Source organism: Paralichthys olivaceus, chromosome 1 (assembly GCF_024713975.1).
Source record: "Paralichthys olivaceus isolate ysfri-2021 chromosome 1, ASM2471397v2, whole genome shotgun sequence".
Lineage (NCBI taxonomy): Eukaryota > Metazoa > Chordata > Actinopteri > Pleuronectiformes > Paralichthyidae > Paralichthys > Paralichthys olivaceus.
In genome coordinates, this window is record NC_091093.1 from 22,634,669 (window position 1) to 22,649,218 (window position 14,550).

Here is a 14,550-nt window from a genome sequence, read left to right on the forward strand (position 1 = left end):
TTATTACATAAGTTGTAATGGGTCACATTAATAAGTGTTTTCTATCATGAAGAGCTAGTGTGAATAAATAAAAAACTTGAGAATGATTTGATTAAATAATGATAAATGTATAGTACATAAATATATACTTTACACACATCCTTTATTTAATAAAATCACTGTCAAGTTATTTTATTAATTCACACCAACTCAATGTGATAGAAAACACATCACATTAATGTGACCCTTTACATTCACTTTATGTAAAAAGGTTACATGGAAATGAATATGTGATTTAAATACATCAAGTCCCTGTTTTACAATAATAGATTTAATAATTATTGTTTTGAGTGTATATTTTAAAGTGTAGTAGTTACCCCCAAAGGGAAGAATCTCCTCTAGATGTCAAATAACAACATTGGCTATAGGTTCAGAGTGAGTCTGTCCAGTCCAAAGTAAGTTCAACAAGTAGATGAACGAGTGGAAACTGCAGTGAAAGTATTAAAAACTCAAACACAAGCAAATCTCTATGTTACAACACCAAATACACAAAGTTGTTCAGGAAATCTTCCTGATGGATGTTTTATATCTACCACAGGAAATCTGACAGTGTTTTCCACAGCAACATTTCAGCCAAAGTCCCACAGATCACTCCATCCTTAGATCAGAGTATTTCAAAAGCAAATATGAAATACTTTGCACAATCCCTCCGCTGGTGCTTATAGTATATTTTACATTTAATTTAGTTTCCTAATATTTGATATATTTATACTTGCAGCAGTCTTGCACAAATACACCCCAGCAAAGTCGAAAAAAAAACCCGATTCTGAATGTGAAATGGGTTTTGTCCCTCTCGGCGTCCCATACTTACGCGTCTCTGGGTTCGTTGACGCTTGTGACGTCGGGTCGCGTTCGGGTCTCAAGTTAGCAGCTCAGTCGTTGTCATGAGCGGAATAATGTCTCTCACAACCAGAGCCAGATAGTCGTGGTGCACATGAGCTCTTCTTAAACCACCCGCTGTCGCTTGTTTCACTCGTCTCACGCGAAAATGACCGAGTTGACAGATTCCCTGACGAAAGAGGGCTGGTAGGTAGCATGGCGGCTAACGTCATTTAGCTACAGCTAACTCACTGAGCTGCCAGATTGCTGTTGGCTTGTAATTTAAAATGTCGTGTCTTTTCATTGCAGTTTAAAAAGTGCAATATAAAGTCGTGTGCATCGCTGCAACGTCCTCGGTTCAGCTGGCGCGAACGAGACGATTGCGAACCAAGTAGCTGGCGAGAGAAATAACGTTAGCTAGCTTACTTAGCATGCTTTTACCTTCTGTAAACCACTGGCGATACAGTTAATGTCAACGAATGACTGCAGATGTCACGTGTTTAATTGGTCAAACATTAGTTCGGAAGTCGGAGCTTGTTATCAGCACGTTTCTCTACATAACATCTGTATCAGAGCTGATTGTAGCCCAACTTAGTTACAAAACTTCCAACTAATCACGTTTTTAACAACTCTTCCAGTCTTTCATATTCGTTAATATCAGTCACACGATTGAAGTGTAATGTTATGTATGATCTAGTTTTAGAAAGGGCCTAACTTCATAGAGAACTAACGTTGTTTCTGATCGTATCCTGTCAGTGGATATTTTATATTATCTGTCCAGAGATGCTGAGGGCTGGACTCTGCATCACGAAGTCTTGGTTACACTTCATGTCACGTGGAGAAATACACTTGTTTTATATTCCTGAGTTTCAAAGTTCCAGCATTACCTTAACGCCCCACTTTGTGGTGAACCCTAATCAACATTTCTTGTGTGGAAGCTGCGCTGGTCACGTACTCTGTTGAATCTTTTAAAACCTACTACACTACCTGAAACTCTCTCCACCCTGTGTGTCATCTTCAGGTACCTCAGTGATGAAGGCATAGCAGAGCTGAAAGGATCTGCTGAGAAAATAACACACAGCGACATTATTCGCATTGCACTTGATGTAAGTTTTAATACGGATTAAAACTTTTACACATGCATTTTTATGGAGTATTGTGAGTGTGTATTTATGTGAGAGCATGTGGAGAAGTTCAGCAATGGGTTGTAAACTGTTTAGGGAAATGGTTGTGAAAATTTATGGAGGGTTTTTTTGTGGGTATTTATTGCTTTTCAGATGTACAGGATGTATACAGACATAATTGCTAATAGACAAACCTTACTGTACTCAGTTTTAAACTAGCTGTGAAAGTATCTGTGGAAGTTAAGAATGTTTCATATATTTAGTATTTTATAGTATATTAATAAATGGAGTAGTTTAGTGCTCCGTAATATCAAACTGTCCGTTTTCTTCTATGATCAAGTCCAGTCCATAACTGACCTACCTATATATATCCATGATAGTATATGATGTTATCATTGTGATTAGGTCAAATATTATTTCGTTAGAATTAGCATCATTTTGTTGGCTACCCATAATGTTGAGGATAGATTTTAAAACTTTTACTCGTTCTTGAGGCCAAAAACGTCCTAGATCTTTTATATCTTTCAAACTGGAGTGGGTTCCAAACAGTTAGCTTAGTCCGTTTAAAGGGATAGTTCACAGAAAAAGTGTTTTGTGGACTCAAACCCTCCATCAGCATAGTGGTGAGTAGATGATTAGTGAATTTTCATTTTTGCGTGAACTATCCCATTAATGCTGGCTTGCTAAATGTGCCACATACAAAAAGAACAAAAGAACGGCGAGGCAACATTTTGTAGTAATGCACCACAGATGTGGAACATAATCGCACCACATATTAGAAAAGCACCCTCTGTTTATATTTTCAAGAAGATGCTCAAAGCTTTTAACTGTTTAGTCTCGCATTTAATTATATCATCTGTTATTTTTCTATGATTTTATGTTGTTTACCTTTTCAAGATTGTTTTATTGTCTTTTATCACTTTATGGTATATGGTTTTTAACCATCTGCTGTTCTTTTAATGACCTTTTTGTCATGCAGTGTGAGATTAATTTTATGTTATGAAAGGTGCGGTACAAAGTTTTCAATAATTATTACTATATTTATAATTACAAACGAAAGGGTAATATAGACAGACAAGTGACAAATCAGAAAAAACTATATTAAGTAAAGAAGAACCACAGATATATCATCATGTGTCATAGAACCAGAAGTCTGTGAGTTAAAAATAAGATTATAATACTGTTTAATTCGGCCCTGTATTACCTGAAAGTGCAGAGCATACAGTGCATTTACTGCTAAAGCCTTGACCTTTAAGTTTTGGCTTGATGTGCTTCCAGAAGATCTTAGGCTGCACTTGGATTTATCACTGGTTGAGCCAACATGTAATAACTTAGGACTCCAGCTTGCAGTAAGCTTGCAGTAAAATTAACTGGGAGCAGCTGCTGCTGCGATTGTCCCCATCCCTTTTTCCTGTCAGAAATGCATCATGTTAATTTTTTTTATTCAGATACGTTTTATTGAGACAGGAATGATCCAAAGATGAGATTCCCTATGTAGGTTTACAGTGTAAAAGAAAGACCTACATTTAGATACTGTATATTGTCAGCATCAAGTAGAATTGTTTAAGTGCTTTCGGGCAACATTTGGAATTAGGGCTGGTTTAGTTTGCTCCATGTTCTGCACTTTTGAGATTGAACCGCTCATAACTTATTACTCATTAATATTTTGAGGCTCAGTACAGTTACATTTTCCCTCTTTCTGTACATAAGCTCTTTCATTTCATTACACCTGTGACATTATCTCCTCTGCAGAATGATCTTAGGACTACTGGGAGGAAATTTCTACCCCCTGATATCAACAGTGGAAGAACTGAGAAGGTGAGGGGTACAGAAAATGTTGTGTGGCCGTTGCAGTGCTTCATTTAACAAACCTTGATGCGTTTTGATCAATGTGTTTTTTTACATCTGTAAGTCAGTGCAGTGCAGGCCCAAGTTGACATGTGAAATGCAGTTGTCACTAGTTCCACTAGATGGCTCTAACACACTAACAAAAAGGGATCAACAAAGTGCTTCACTCGTGTGAAACTGAAGAGAATAACTATTCCAAATATTGTCACAGGATTAAAACATCTAATTAAAACGTGTCATTTTTTGTGAGCTTATCCCAGTCTCCCCCCAGGCTTAGATTAAGATGGTCACCCTGGTCATACACTAACACTCGGCACTGTGCTTGATTGAGTGAATGTCATTTGCACTTCTAAAATTACATTTTATACAGATTTCTGTATCATATAGAGACTGCACTTTTCACAGAAATAGAAATCATAATTTTAGTGTTTAGATCCAACAGTTGCACTTAAAGATAACAGTCACTGTGACATTAAAGAAAAGCCATGAAGGAGGTAGGCTCAGAGGAATAAATAAACCAGTGCTGACACAGGTACGCTAAGTGATTAGCATTATTGTAATGATGTCTCAGTTTATTCTTGTATTTTCCTGTAGCAATCCTCCCCCACATGCTGTTGAAATACCTCAGAAGCCATTATTCATGTGCTGTCTCTTGCTCTTTCCTGCACACGGCCAGTTGGACGGTCCATGTGTTCTCCAGGTGCAGAAGGTGAGGAACATCTCGGCTCCTAAAGACCATGAGGAGTCCCAGGGTGCGCCGCGAATGCTGCGCCTACAAATGACAGATGGGCACACCACCTGTGTTGGACTGGAGTTTAAACACCTGTCTAAGATCAGGTACCTATACAACACTTTGGTGTTTTTATATCACTGTCAAATAATAGTAAAATATCACATTCATTTCCTCTTTTTAAAAATCTAAACATTTAAAAAGAAGATGTAGACCTACCCCTAATGCGTAAAGCTCCAAATCTGTATTTCAATCATGCATTATTTTTCTAACCCTAACCCTTTTTTGCAATAGCCCATTAAATTAGAATCACATCACTCGTCTACAGTTATCAGCACCAATACTTGGACATGCAGCACTTGACGGCCTTACAAGTTTCAACAACATGAGGAAGATGTCAAACAATCAAGCGCCTGGAATAACTTCCAGATATGTGAAGTTAGTCCCAGATAAACTAAAGGAAAAAGGCATGTAGCAAATCTACAGTGACATTGGGAAATCCGTCAAAGCTTAGCTCTGGTACCTCTGGTAATTGTCACTAAAGCTTTGAATACTCAAAATTTTTAAACAACACCGAAATGTATATCTAGTAGCTACAAAATGCAAAGCAGGTTCTATTAAGGCAGGTAACCGTATAGTCAAAGCAAATGTGTGATATTCTGCACATATCCGGCTCCTTCACTTCCTTGTCAACACTCTCACCCCACCACATGCATCAATTTTCCCTTTATCTGCAATTTACACCTTGTGGCAGCTGATCTAACAATTCCAAGCCTTAATTACATCTCCATCCCAGCAACGGTGGCCTTGGCGACTGCTGCCATGGTGACTAGCCAGTCTGTACAGGTGGAGTGGCCAGAATGTGGGCCTTGACTTCCTGATGGGAAGAGAGGAGAGAACAGAACAAATCCCCTCTTTATGGACGGCTCGCACACACTGGCTACCAACAGTGGTGGTTAGTGTTTCTTATGAAAGTGTCCGCTTTAGTGTGCCAGAGGCCATAAGTGAGTGGCAAAGGATGGGATGGATTACAGGAACTGTTCAGTGTGTGAGACTGGTACAGAGGGATGACAATTAAGAATAAAGCACAAACATTGATCAGAGTAGGTTGAATAGTGTCTTTGTAGAACTGGATGCATGCGTTTGTGCGTGATTGAATCAAGGATCAAGAATTCCTCATTTCTGCATTTGCCACTGTCATGAGGCTGTGAGCATCTATTCCAGAGGTTTGGAGTGAAATCCCTAATTGTTGCTTTGGCATCCAGCATCAGTAGCTGGAAATCCCTCTAAGTCCCTGTGCTTTCCTAATGAGAGAGGCAGAGGCCTTATCAGGCCTCATGAGATAGAGGGGCTTTTAATTTACCATGAGGATGGGTGAGCAGCTGGGATTATTAATAGGCTCTCGTAGCCTGGCCACCCATCCCCTGGAACTGAGCCATGTCATTTATAAAGTGGTATGGGAAAGGCAAAAGGATGTGGGGCTGTATATGCAGTTATAATGTCTGGTGACTTAGAATGTATTGAAAATGTAAGTGTTTGTTAAACATATGAACCTTCATTTCATTAATAACGTTTTATTGGATTTTTTTTGCCTTTCAGTCTTAACACCCCTCCTGGAACAAAGGTGAAGCTCCTTGGTACTGTCCAAGTAAAAAATGGTCTTTTGCTGCTCGATGACTCAAAAATCTCCGTCCTTGGAGGAGAGGTTTATCACATGGTGGAGAAATGGGAACTGCAAAGGGTGAGGGTCGTCTGCTTATTATGACTCAGCTACATAAAAAATATGGAATTCATATATTGGTGAACATATCAAATCTGCATTAAAAGGCCACCAGCAGTCTGCTATAATTTTGCCGGCATTATTATTTTTCCTTATTTTTAATAAAGATTTCCCCTTATCTTTCAACCTGCAGAGTCTGGCCAAACACAGCAGGAATAACATCGGAGCTGAAGGAGGACCTCCTCCCTTTGTGCAATTCGGTCAGGTGAGAACACATAAGATTATAAGAAGAGTACTTTTCAAAACCAAAGTTGCAAAGAGCTTCTCTTACATGAACTCAAGAAGAGAACAACAAACGAAACAGAAAAATATAAAATACAATAACAGAAATAATGTGATCAGGATGATGCAGATTTAAGGAGGAGATTTAGTGGTGATTTAATAGAAGTCGGGGGCGACTGATGAATAACAATAACCGCTCAGAAATGTGTGTGGTCGAACCCAGGCTTGGCTCCAGGAGCAGGCCTTGATGTCCCTTTTCTTGGCAATGATCTCTCTGATCTTCCTGAGGTAATTGTTAGTCATCATGGATCATTAAAATGCATGACTTCATTTTTGCTTTGTTGTCCAACCGCACGTTACAAACAGTTTTACTTCCCAAACAAAATGTTGTTAATGTGTTGCTCTTGTATGAAAATAAAAGTCTGTCGTAATTAGTAGTGTCTAACAATTGGTATCTATAGATACAATTCTATTTGAAAAGAATAACTAAGAAACAAACAGCAAGAATTAAACCACCTTAAAAATGAAATGGTTTTCTACATTACCACTATCTACAAAAAAGTAAATATAAGAATTTCTCATTCACAAACTACTCAGCCTGAGTCAAATCTCCCTGGGCAAGTTTAAGAGTGGGATACACCCGGGTCAGCTTGCCATTTGGATTTCGGGATTTTCACTCACTCTTCATTACACATTTGCTCAACCTTTCTAAAGTTAGAATTAGTTGGGAATTATCTTTCAATATAGAAGATTTTCAGCTTTACTATATTTGTAATGCTGGGTCACTCTTCGTACTCTTAATTTGATTTCTGCGTTGCGTTATTACATATAATATTGGCACACAATCAGATTCTCTTCCCATCTGTGCCTGCATTTTAGTTGGCTGTGCGTTTTATCAGTCGGTCAGTTCAATGTCTCCCAGTTCCTGCTACTTGGAAGCATTCTCACAGCATTGAGCTCCTACTTTTACACTTCACAGCAGTTTTCACCGGGCATTTCGTTTGCCCTGAACAGTTTCATTTAGGGTATATCTCAGAAGAAAATAACATTATTGGCCTCATAAATCCATTATTTTTTATTTTGTTAGGTGTGATATGTTTTAAGTTCACTGAAACCACATTTAAATTCACTATGTCAGGATTTATTTAGATCTGCGCCAAATTGCACACACTCTTTTTGTTATATTTGGGGTGAACCATCCTCTTAACACCTGATACATTTGGCATCTTTTTTATCAGCCGCCCAGCACTTTACATTGCTGGGATTGCCAACACAACAAAAAGATGGCGAATCTGCTCTTAACCAGAGGTCATTGCTCCATTCAGTTGCTGACATCTCTTATTGAATCATCGTCTGGTGCAGTCACAAAGTTTAGAGTTTCCATTTCATTGCTTCAAAGTCAAGGCTTCTGAATCTCCGTTCACAGTTGAATTTCTAAAAATGAACTGTGAGCTGGAAGGCAGCTTCTAGGATTTTTGTATGCTACAAAAACAAAACCTTGCTGTATATTTTAAACACCGGAGGTAGCTAATGTAATTCTGCAAAATGTGAATATTGTCAATTGAATTGATTATTTTCTCAAGGGGCATTACATGATTGAGGTGGACTCTGTTTGCTCCCTGTAGAAATGTGAAAGGAAGGATGAAGTGGACAGCAGAGAGCTCGACCAGAGGAAAACCCTGCAGACTCTCAATGTGTTCAAAAGCGCTGATGAGAATGATGAGTTTGAAAAGCAGCGGACAGCAGCTATTGCTGAGGTGGCCAAGACCAAAGAGGTAAAACCCTTTTATCAATTTATTTTAACGTTTTGTAATTAACATTCTTAATTTGATTTTCAGGACCTCTATTGTTTCCATGTTAACAGATTTAGCTGTTTCTCATATCAATTGCAAATTTTGCACAAACAATTTGTCCTTCATTTAAAAAGAGATTTTCCTTATTGGCATTCTCCTTAACCTTGTTTGCCTTTGACATTCAAGCAACTCCTCAAATTAAAAATCATAATTGTATAGTCAGCGACAAAGTTCTGCTTCTTGTGCCTGCTTTCTTTTTTTCATCCAAGCCTGCAGCTCTATTGATCCTAATGTTCTTTCCCTTGCTAGGGTCCCCGCACATTTGGAGGTGGAGGAAATGCAGGCAGTAATTTATCCAGCGCTGCTTCCTCCTCCCGGGGCAGAGACTCGTACCAGCAGAGGAGACGAGACGACAGGGTTGAAAGAACCGAAAGCAGACAGGATGGAAATTACAGAGAGCTGGTGAGAAGACAAACTTTGTCCAAACCTGTGAAACAATTTAGGCCTGTGTGTTAAAAGGAAAGGTTTTCCCTCACCTTATTAAAGCCTCATTTTACTGTCTCAAAGCAATTAAAACTTTGGAGCCTCCTCTGCATCCATTTTTGGTTAGGATATTGTTGAAATCCAAAAACCAGCTGGAGGTCTGGTCAGGTTTTCCAACCTATTTATTGTAGCTTTGTGTTGTTTACAGCTTGTCTGTGAGCTGAACACATCATAGGATGGAACAGAATATTATAGTTTATAGCTAGGGAATTGTACTTGAATGCAGAATAATCCAATCCTTACTAGTAGAGTGCATACCCCCGCATAGGCTCATTTCCTATAGACATGTAGACTTCTTAATCCAAAATGTAATGTGTTCCTCATTGGCTCATGCCTGACCCCGCCACAAAATTTCATGAAAAATAGTTCTGTAGTTATCGAGTAATGCTAATGTAATTACAAATTGAAATTGATACATTGCCCTTACATGACCCTTTTAAAAGAGTAAGTTCTTTGTGAATCTTTTTTTTCTTCTCAGTTCATTCAGTCGTTTCTCTCTTTCACACTGACTCTTACTTCTGTGTCTAATATCACATAATGTTGTGTGTGTAGGTGGATGAACGTGCGCTGAGAGACATCATGGAGATGGGCTTTAACAGGGAGGCTGCTCGACAGGCTCTGATGGATAATAACAACAATCTTGAAGTGGCACTAAACTGCCTATTGACTGGATCTTCTGGAAGCAGACCTGCCCCTGTGGTGGCTGAGCCTTACAAGCCCCAACCCAGAGGTAGTCTCTCTCACACACACACACACACACACACACACACACACACACACACACAGCTCTTTTTGGCTTGAAAAATCACCTCATAGCCTACAGCCTAATTTAAGGTGCACAGTGGCCATTTTGCTTGTTTTAGTCCATTTACTTCAAATGGCATACACACTTTCCCGCCGACTGTTTTCCCAACCAGATACTCAACCAGCAAGGTTTCAGATGGATATTCATCATTACCTTATTGTTTTGTATGAGTTTCAATATTGATAGTGAACCTGCAGCAGCTTGAACTTCCGTCATGCTGGAGTACCCAACAACTGACTGATTTTAATCATTTGGTTCCTCAAGTGTGAAGAGGGGCTGTTTTTAAAGCTTTTATTGTCGCTGCATACATGGATCTTCAGAGGCTGAATACTGATCATTTCAAATTCATGAACTCTTGTAAGATTACATGTATACAACATGCGTCTATAGTACTGCAGTCAGCATACACACACACAGCCATGTCACACTTTCTTTAGCTGCAGATGCGCGTTGGGTGAACACATTCAAACATCCTGTGTCATTTATCAAACCCTTCTAATTGGGTCAACATGACTTTATTTTTGGGTTCTTCTCAGGCAGAGGAAGAGGAAGAGGCCGGTCCAGAAATGAAGATGAGGAGGAGGGAGGAGGGGGAAGACCATCTGGTCCCAGCACACTGTTTGATTTTCTGGAATCCAAGATGGGGGTTTTCTCCATTGATGGTGAGTGAACCAGTTCATCCAGGTTTCATCCTTCACTTCCTCAGTGTTTTATGAAGAAATGCATTCCATGATTTTGAAATGTTGTTTCATTCCATGAAGTGATGTTATTTTTTTTCAGACCAGGTTTTAACAGTACGTCAACATAAAGAATCATGATTGGTTTCAAACAGATGGTTATCTTGAGCTGTGGGGAATTAAGCCATTCTCTAAACGTCTACAATCAGGGCTTGCAGCCCCAATGCTGCGTTATATTTCAATATTTGATTTTTGAATAAATATTTTATTTAGTGATTCCACTGATGATATTCTGATCTTTTATTTATTTGTGTTCCCTTCATGCTTTTGTTGTGTCTTTTAACAACCTTTTATCTTCATTAAATAACAATAGTGGATGAGAATGTGATCTTGTCAACATTGCTTCTGTTATTTATGCCAATATTGTTTTGCCATATATTTCACACTGCCCTTTTTGGATTGTTTCCTTAGAGCCAAAGAACCAGGCACCTCAGAGATATCATGAGAGTAAAGCAAATTTCTCCAACACGGACTTTTACTCTAAGGACTCATCTCAAACCAAGTTCTCCTCACATTATGACCATAGGCAACAAAGGAATGACAGACCACCTCGCTTCCACAGGGACACTGATTTTCCTAAACCTGGCCTGGAGCCTCTCTCTAATACTACAACCTCCCAAACATCTGCTCAGCCTCAGCATTGGAAGAGCCAGGAGAGATGGTCACGAGGGACGTCAGACAGATCGCAAATTGACAGGAGGGAGATGCGAGAAGAGCAGATTTTTCCTCCTAATCTTGCGACGACTTTCACACGTTCAAAAGAACCTCAACAGCTGATGGAGTTCAGTGGCTCTTACAACCAGAGACCCAGAAATGGAGATGGTGGGAACATGGCTGGACCACCTCACAGGAGAGGGTTTAAAGACAATGTACCCCCGTCTAAACAGAATAATTCTGCAGACAGTGAGGTGGATGGAAGAGTAAGTAATAAGCGTACAGAGAGAATTGAAGAACCCAACAACAGCAGGAGAAAGGGAAGGACTGACCGGCCGAACTCAGACCACTATGATCGACCAAAGGATGGTGGACCACTCAACTTAAACTTCAAGGGAGGAAGCTCAGGTGTGACCCAAGAAGTTGGGTCATCACAGGATATCCGGTTCATGACAGGGGATCCTTCTTATTTCCAAAATGGAGATATGGAATATAAAAGAACTGGGCCAATCAAGCCAACAAACTCATCGTGTCCCCCCAACAGGGACCCCCCCCCCCAACAGGGAGCCCCCCCCCAAGAAAGCCCCTTCTAACAACTCAGGACCTAAAAGAAGGTCAGGACAAGGCCGAGGTCAAGGTCCCAGAGGATCAGAGAAAAGTTATTTTGTGGAACAGGCTTGGAAACCTGGAGACCGGTGTCTGGCTCTTTACTGGGAAGACGGCAAGGTATGTCATTGCTGGTTTGATAACACAGCTATAGCTGGAAGTTTTTGAAAAAAGTAGTTTGGGCTGAGAAATAAAACAACAAGAATCAGTCTTTAAATTTAGAAATGAGAAATAATAATGTGACATTTATAAAGAGAATTTGCAATATCGACTGACGACTTTTTTTATTTTGATTATGTTTTTATTAATTTTATCCAGCCCTATATTTTTGCTTTCAACTTACTTTAAATGAAGTTTATAGGATTAAAAGACGCTTCCATATGTGACACGTGAGTCTACAGAAACAACTGAGACCCACATTTGTGTTACATTAGAATTAACAATAAATCAGTTAAAGAATCAGTTCACTGAGACTGACACTGTGGAGAGAAATGTCAAATGTGTTTTTTTTTCCTTTGCCTGATGCTCGTTTGAAAATTAGTATGTTTAATGACATCAAAAAATAATTAGAGCAATTATGGCTCAGTGTTGACAGCATCTTAGATTTGTTTGTCATGTTGTAATAACTGACATAGATATGTCCTGTCCACACACGTGGGTACGTTTGTATTGAAATAATTAATGATAATGATTTCTGTTTGTTTCTGTCTGTGTTTGTGTGTGTGTGCCTGTGAAGTTCTACCATGCCAGAATAGATGCTGTGCATCCATCGGGCTCCACGGCCGTGGTCGTGTTTAGCGATTACGGAAACTGCGAAGAGGTGCTGCTGTATAACATTAAACCTGTTGCTCCTGATTCTTTGGTAAGAAGAAAGAGAACATAAACAATAGATTTTATCATTCAAGTTTACAACGTGTATGGAAAGCTGAGGAACTATGAATGACGTCCAAACATATTAAATGTACTATTGCAGGAGGAAGATGATGGTTACTATGACAGTTCACTGGAGTTTCGCCGTGGGGGAGATGGACAGCCAAGACGAACGAGACCCACGCAGCAGTATTACCAGCCACCCAGGGCACGAGATTGATGTGTCTGTGTTTTCGCTGGCAGGTAAATAAATATTGAACTGTGTCCATTAATAATGACACATGAAACGTCAGTGTGTGTACACAGTGTGAACAGTGGCTCTATATTTTATATGGAAGGTTTTTATTCACAACATTTCTATTTCTGTTGTGGTAAGTATAGACTCTGGACTGTATAGAAAGATAGACAACATGCCAGCTCGCCTGAAAGTGAAGCCAAAGCCCCTTGATCGCCCCCTTGTTGCTGCCTGCAATATAGGTCATAAACTCCATCTCTCCATGTTAATGGATGGGACATGGACCAAACTAAAAAGTACATTTTTTTAAAAGAGGGTTTCTATCATTTTAGGTCAATGGTTGATCAATTGATTATTTTCAGGTAATTTTGGTTTTAATTACTTTTTTGATGATGTAAGAATGGGCGGGACATCATGATTGACAGCTGAGACTAACTCGCATTTAGTCAAGCCCATGGATTAGCGGGACCTTGATACCACAGCTCCATTCACATCACTAATGTGCAAATTGACAATGTTCTTATCCAGGATATTTTGGCTTCATTTGTATAGGTTGTCATCCATCTTTATATATGTCTATGGTATAGACTGCAGAGAAAGTGATTTGTAACCTGGTGTTTGCATTATTACCTTATAATGCATAATAGAACCTATTGATAAATCATTTGTATGAAAAAGAACATTCATATAACAATTTAACTTTCACTATTTCTACTTGTTCATTCTGTAAAAGCTATTTCCAAAGGTCTGCAGCAGTTCAGATCTTACAAGATTCTGAGATGGCCTCAAAATTAAAAAATGATTAATTATTCTCTCTTTTCCTCTATCCATTAGTGTCCCACATCCTTCCATGACGGAGATCGTGTCACTTTCTGCAACAATCCTGAGTGCTTCCTGAATTTTTAAGTGTACACACTGTCAGGACATGAAGAACTCTTCTAAGGGCTTGGACCTCATGCAAAAATAAAAGAAAGAAAAACTGACATGAGCACCTGTTGTTGTTTTTGTTGAAGACATATCTACTGTATATGTTGTGAGGACTTGTTAAATGAATACATTCAAATAAACTGTTATTATGGTATGTAGCTACTTTGTAGTTTTAATGTCTTTTATTTTTAATTATTAAATTCAAAAATAAGAATAAACTAATGCAGTGCAGAAAAAGAAACCTCTCAGGGTTTTGTTTTTTAATTTCATGATGGTAGTAATGATTATCAGTTAGTTTTAGTTTTGTTTATTTTAACATAATGTTTTAAAATCTGCTTCCAAATTATGTCTTACATTTGCTATCTCTCCTCTGGTGGACAGACGTAGTGCGAGTCGACAGAAAGCTGCTCAAGCTCGTTTGTTGTGCTCTCTGAAGCAAATCCAGAGGGTAAGACAATCTCTTCCCCCTGTAATAGAGATGGTGACACTGCAGAGATATCATTTTGCACATTACAAAAGGGACTGTACCTGGCTCTTCAAGCTCTGCACACGCACCAATGTGCTGGCTGTTTGTGGACCCGAGCCGTGCGAGAGACAAGTTTTACACATCAAGAAATAATCTCCTCCACAGCTCCAGTTTCACTCTTACCAACAGCAGGAGACAAATGGACAATGCCCTGGGGTTCAGCGCAGAGGTCACCGTGCTATTCTGTACCACTGGGCCAAAGGATTTGCTTTATTTTCCAACCGAGACGCCAAGTGAGCACAGATAAATAATTAACGGCTGGTAATATGGAAACCTATCCGTTAGGAAGGAA

At 39.2% G+C, this 14,550-nt stretch overlaps 1 protein-coding gene across 1 annotated transcript; it reads left to right on the forward strand.

Annotated features, from left to right (window-relative positions):
• The first annotated feature begins 848 nt into the window (after positions 1–848).
• On the forward strand, positions 849–13,788 carry tdrd3 (tudor domain containing 3). Its single transcript, XM_020080295.2, is given in 15 exon segments — positions 849–1,065; positions 1,880–1,964; positions 3,735–3,800; positions 4,507–4,667; positions 6,160–6,301; positions 6,474–6,545; positions 8,188–8,337; positions 8,665–8,817; positions 9,451–9,628; positions 10,240–10,365; positions 10,852–11,627; positions 11,629–11,820; positions 12,437–12,562; positions 12,674–12,813; positions 13,640–13,788. Coding segments are annotated over 14 exon segments (2,382 nt in total). The 5' UTR covers positions 849–1,027; the 3' UTR covers positions 12,791–12,813; positions 13,640–13,788.
• The last annotated feature ends 762 nt before the right edge of the window (positions 13,789–14,550 follow it).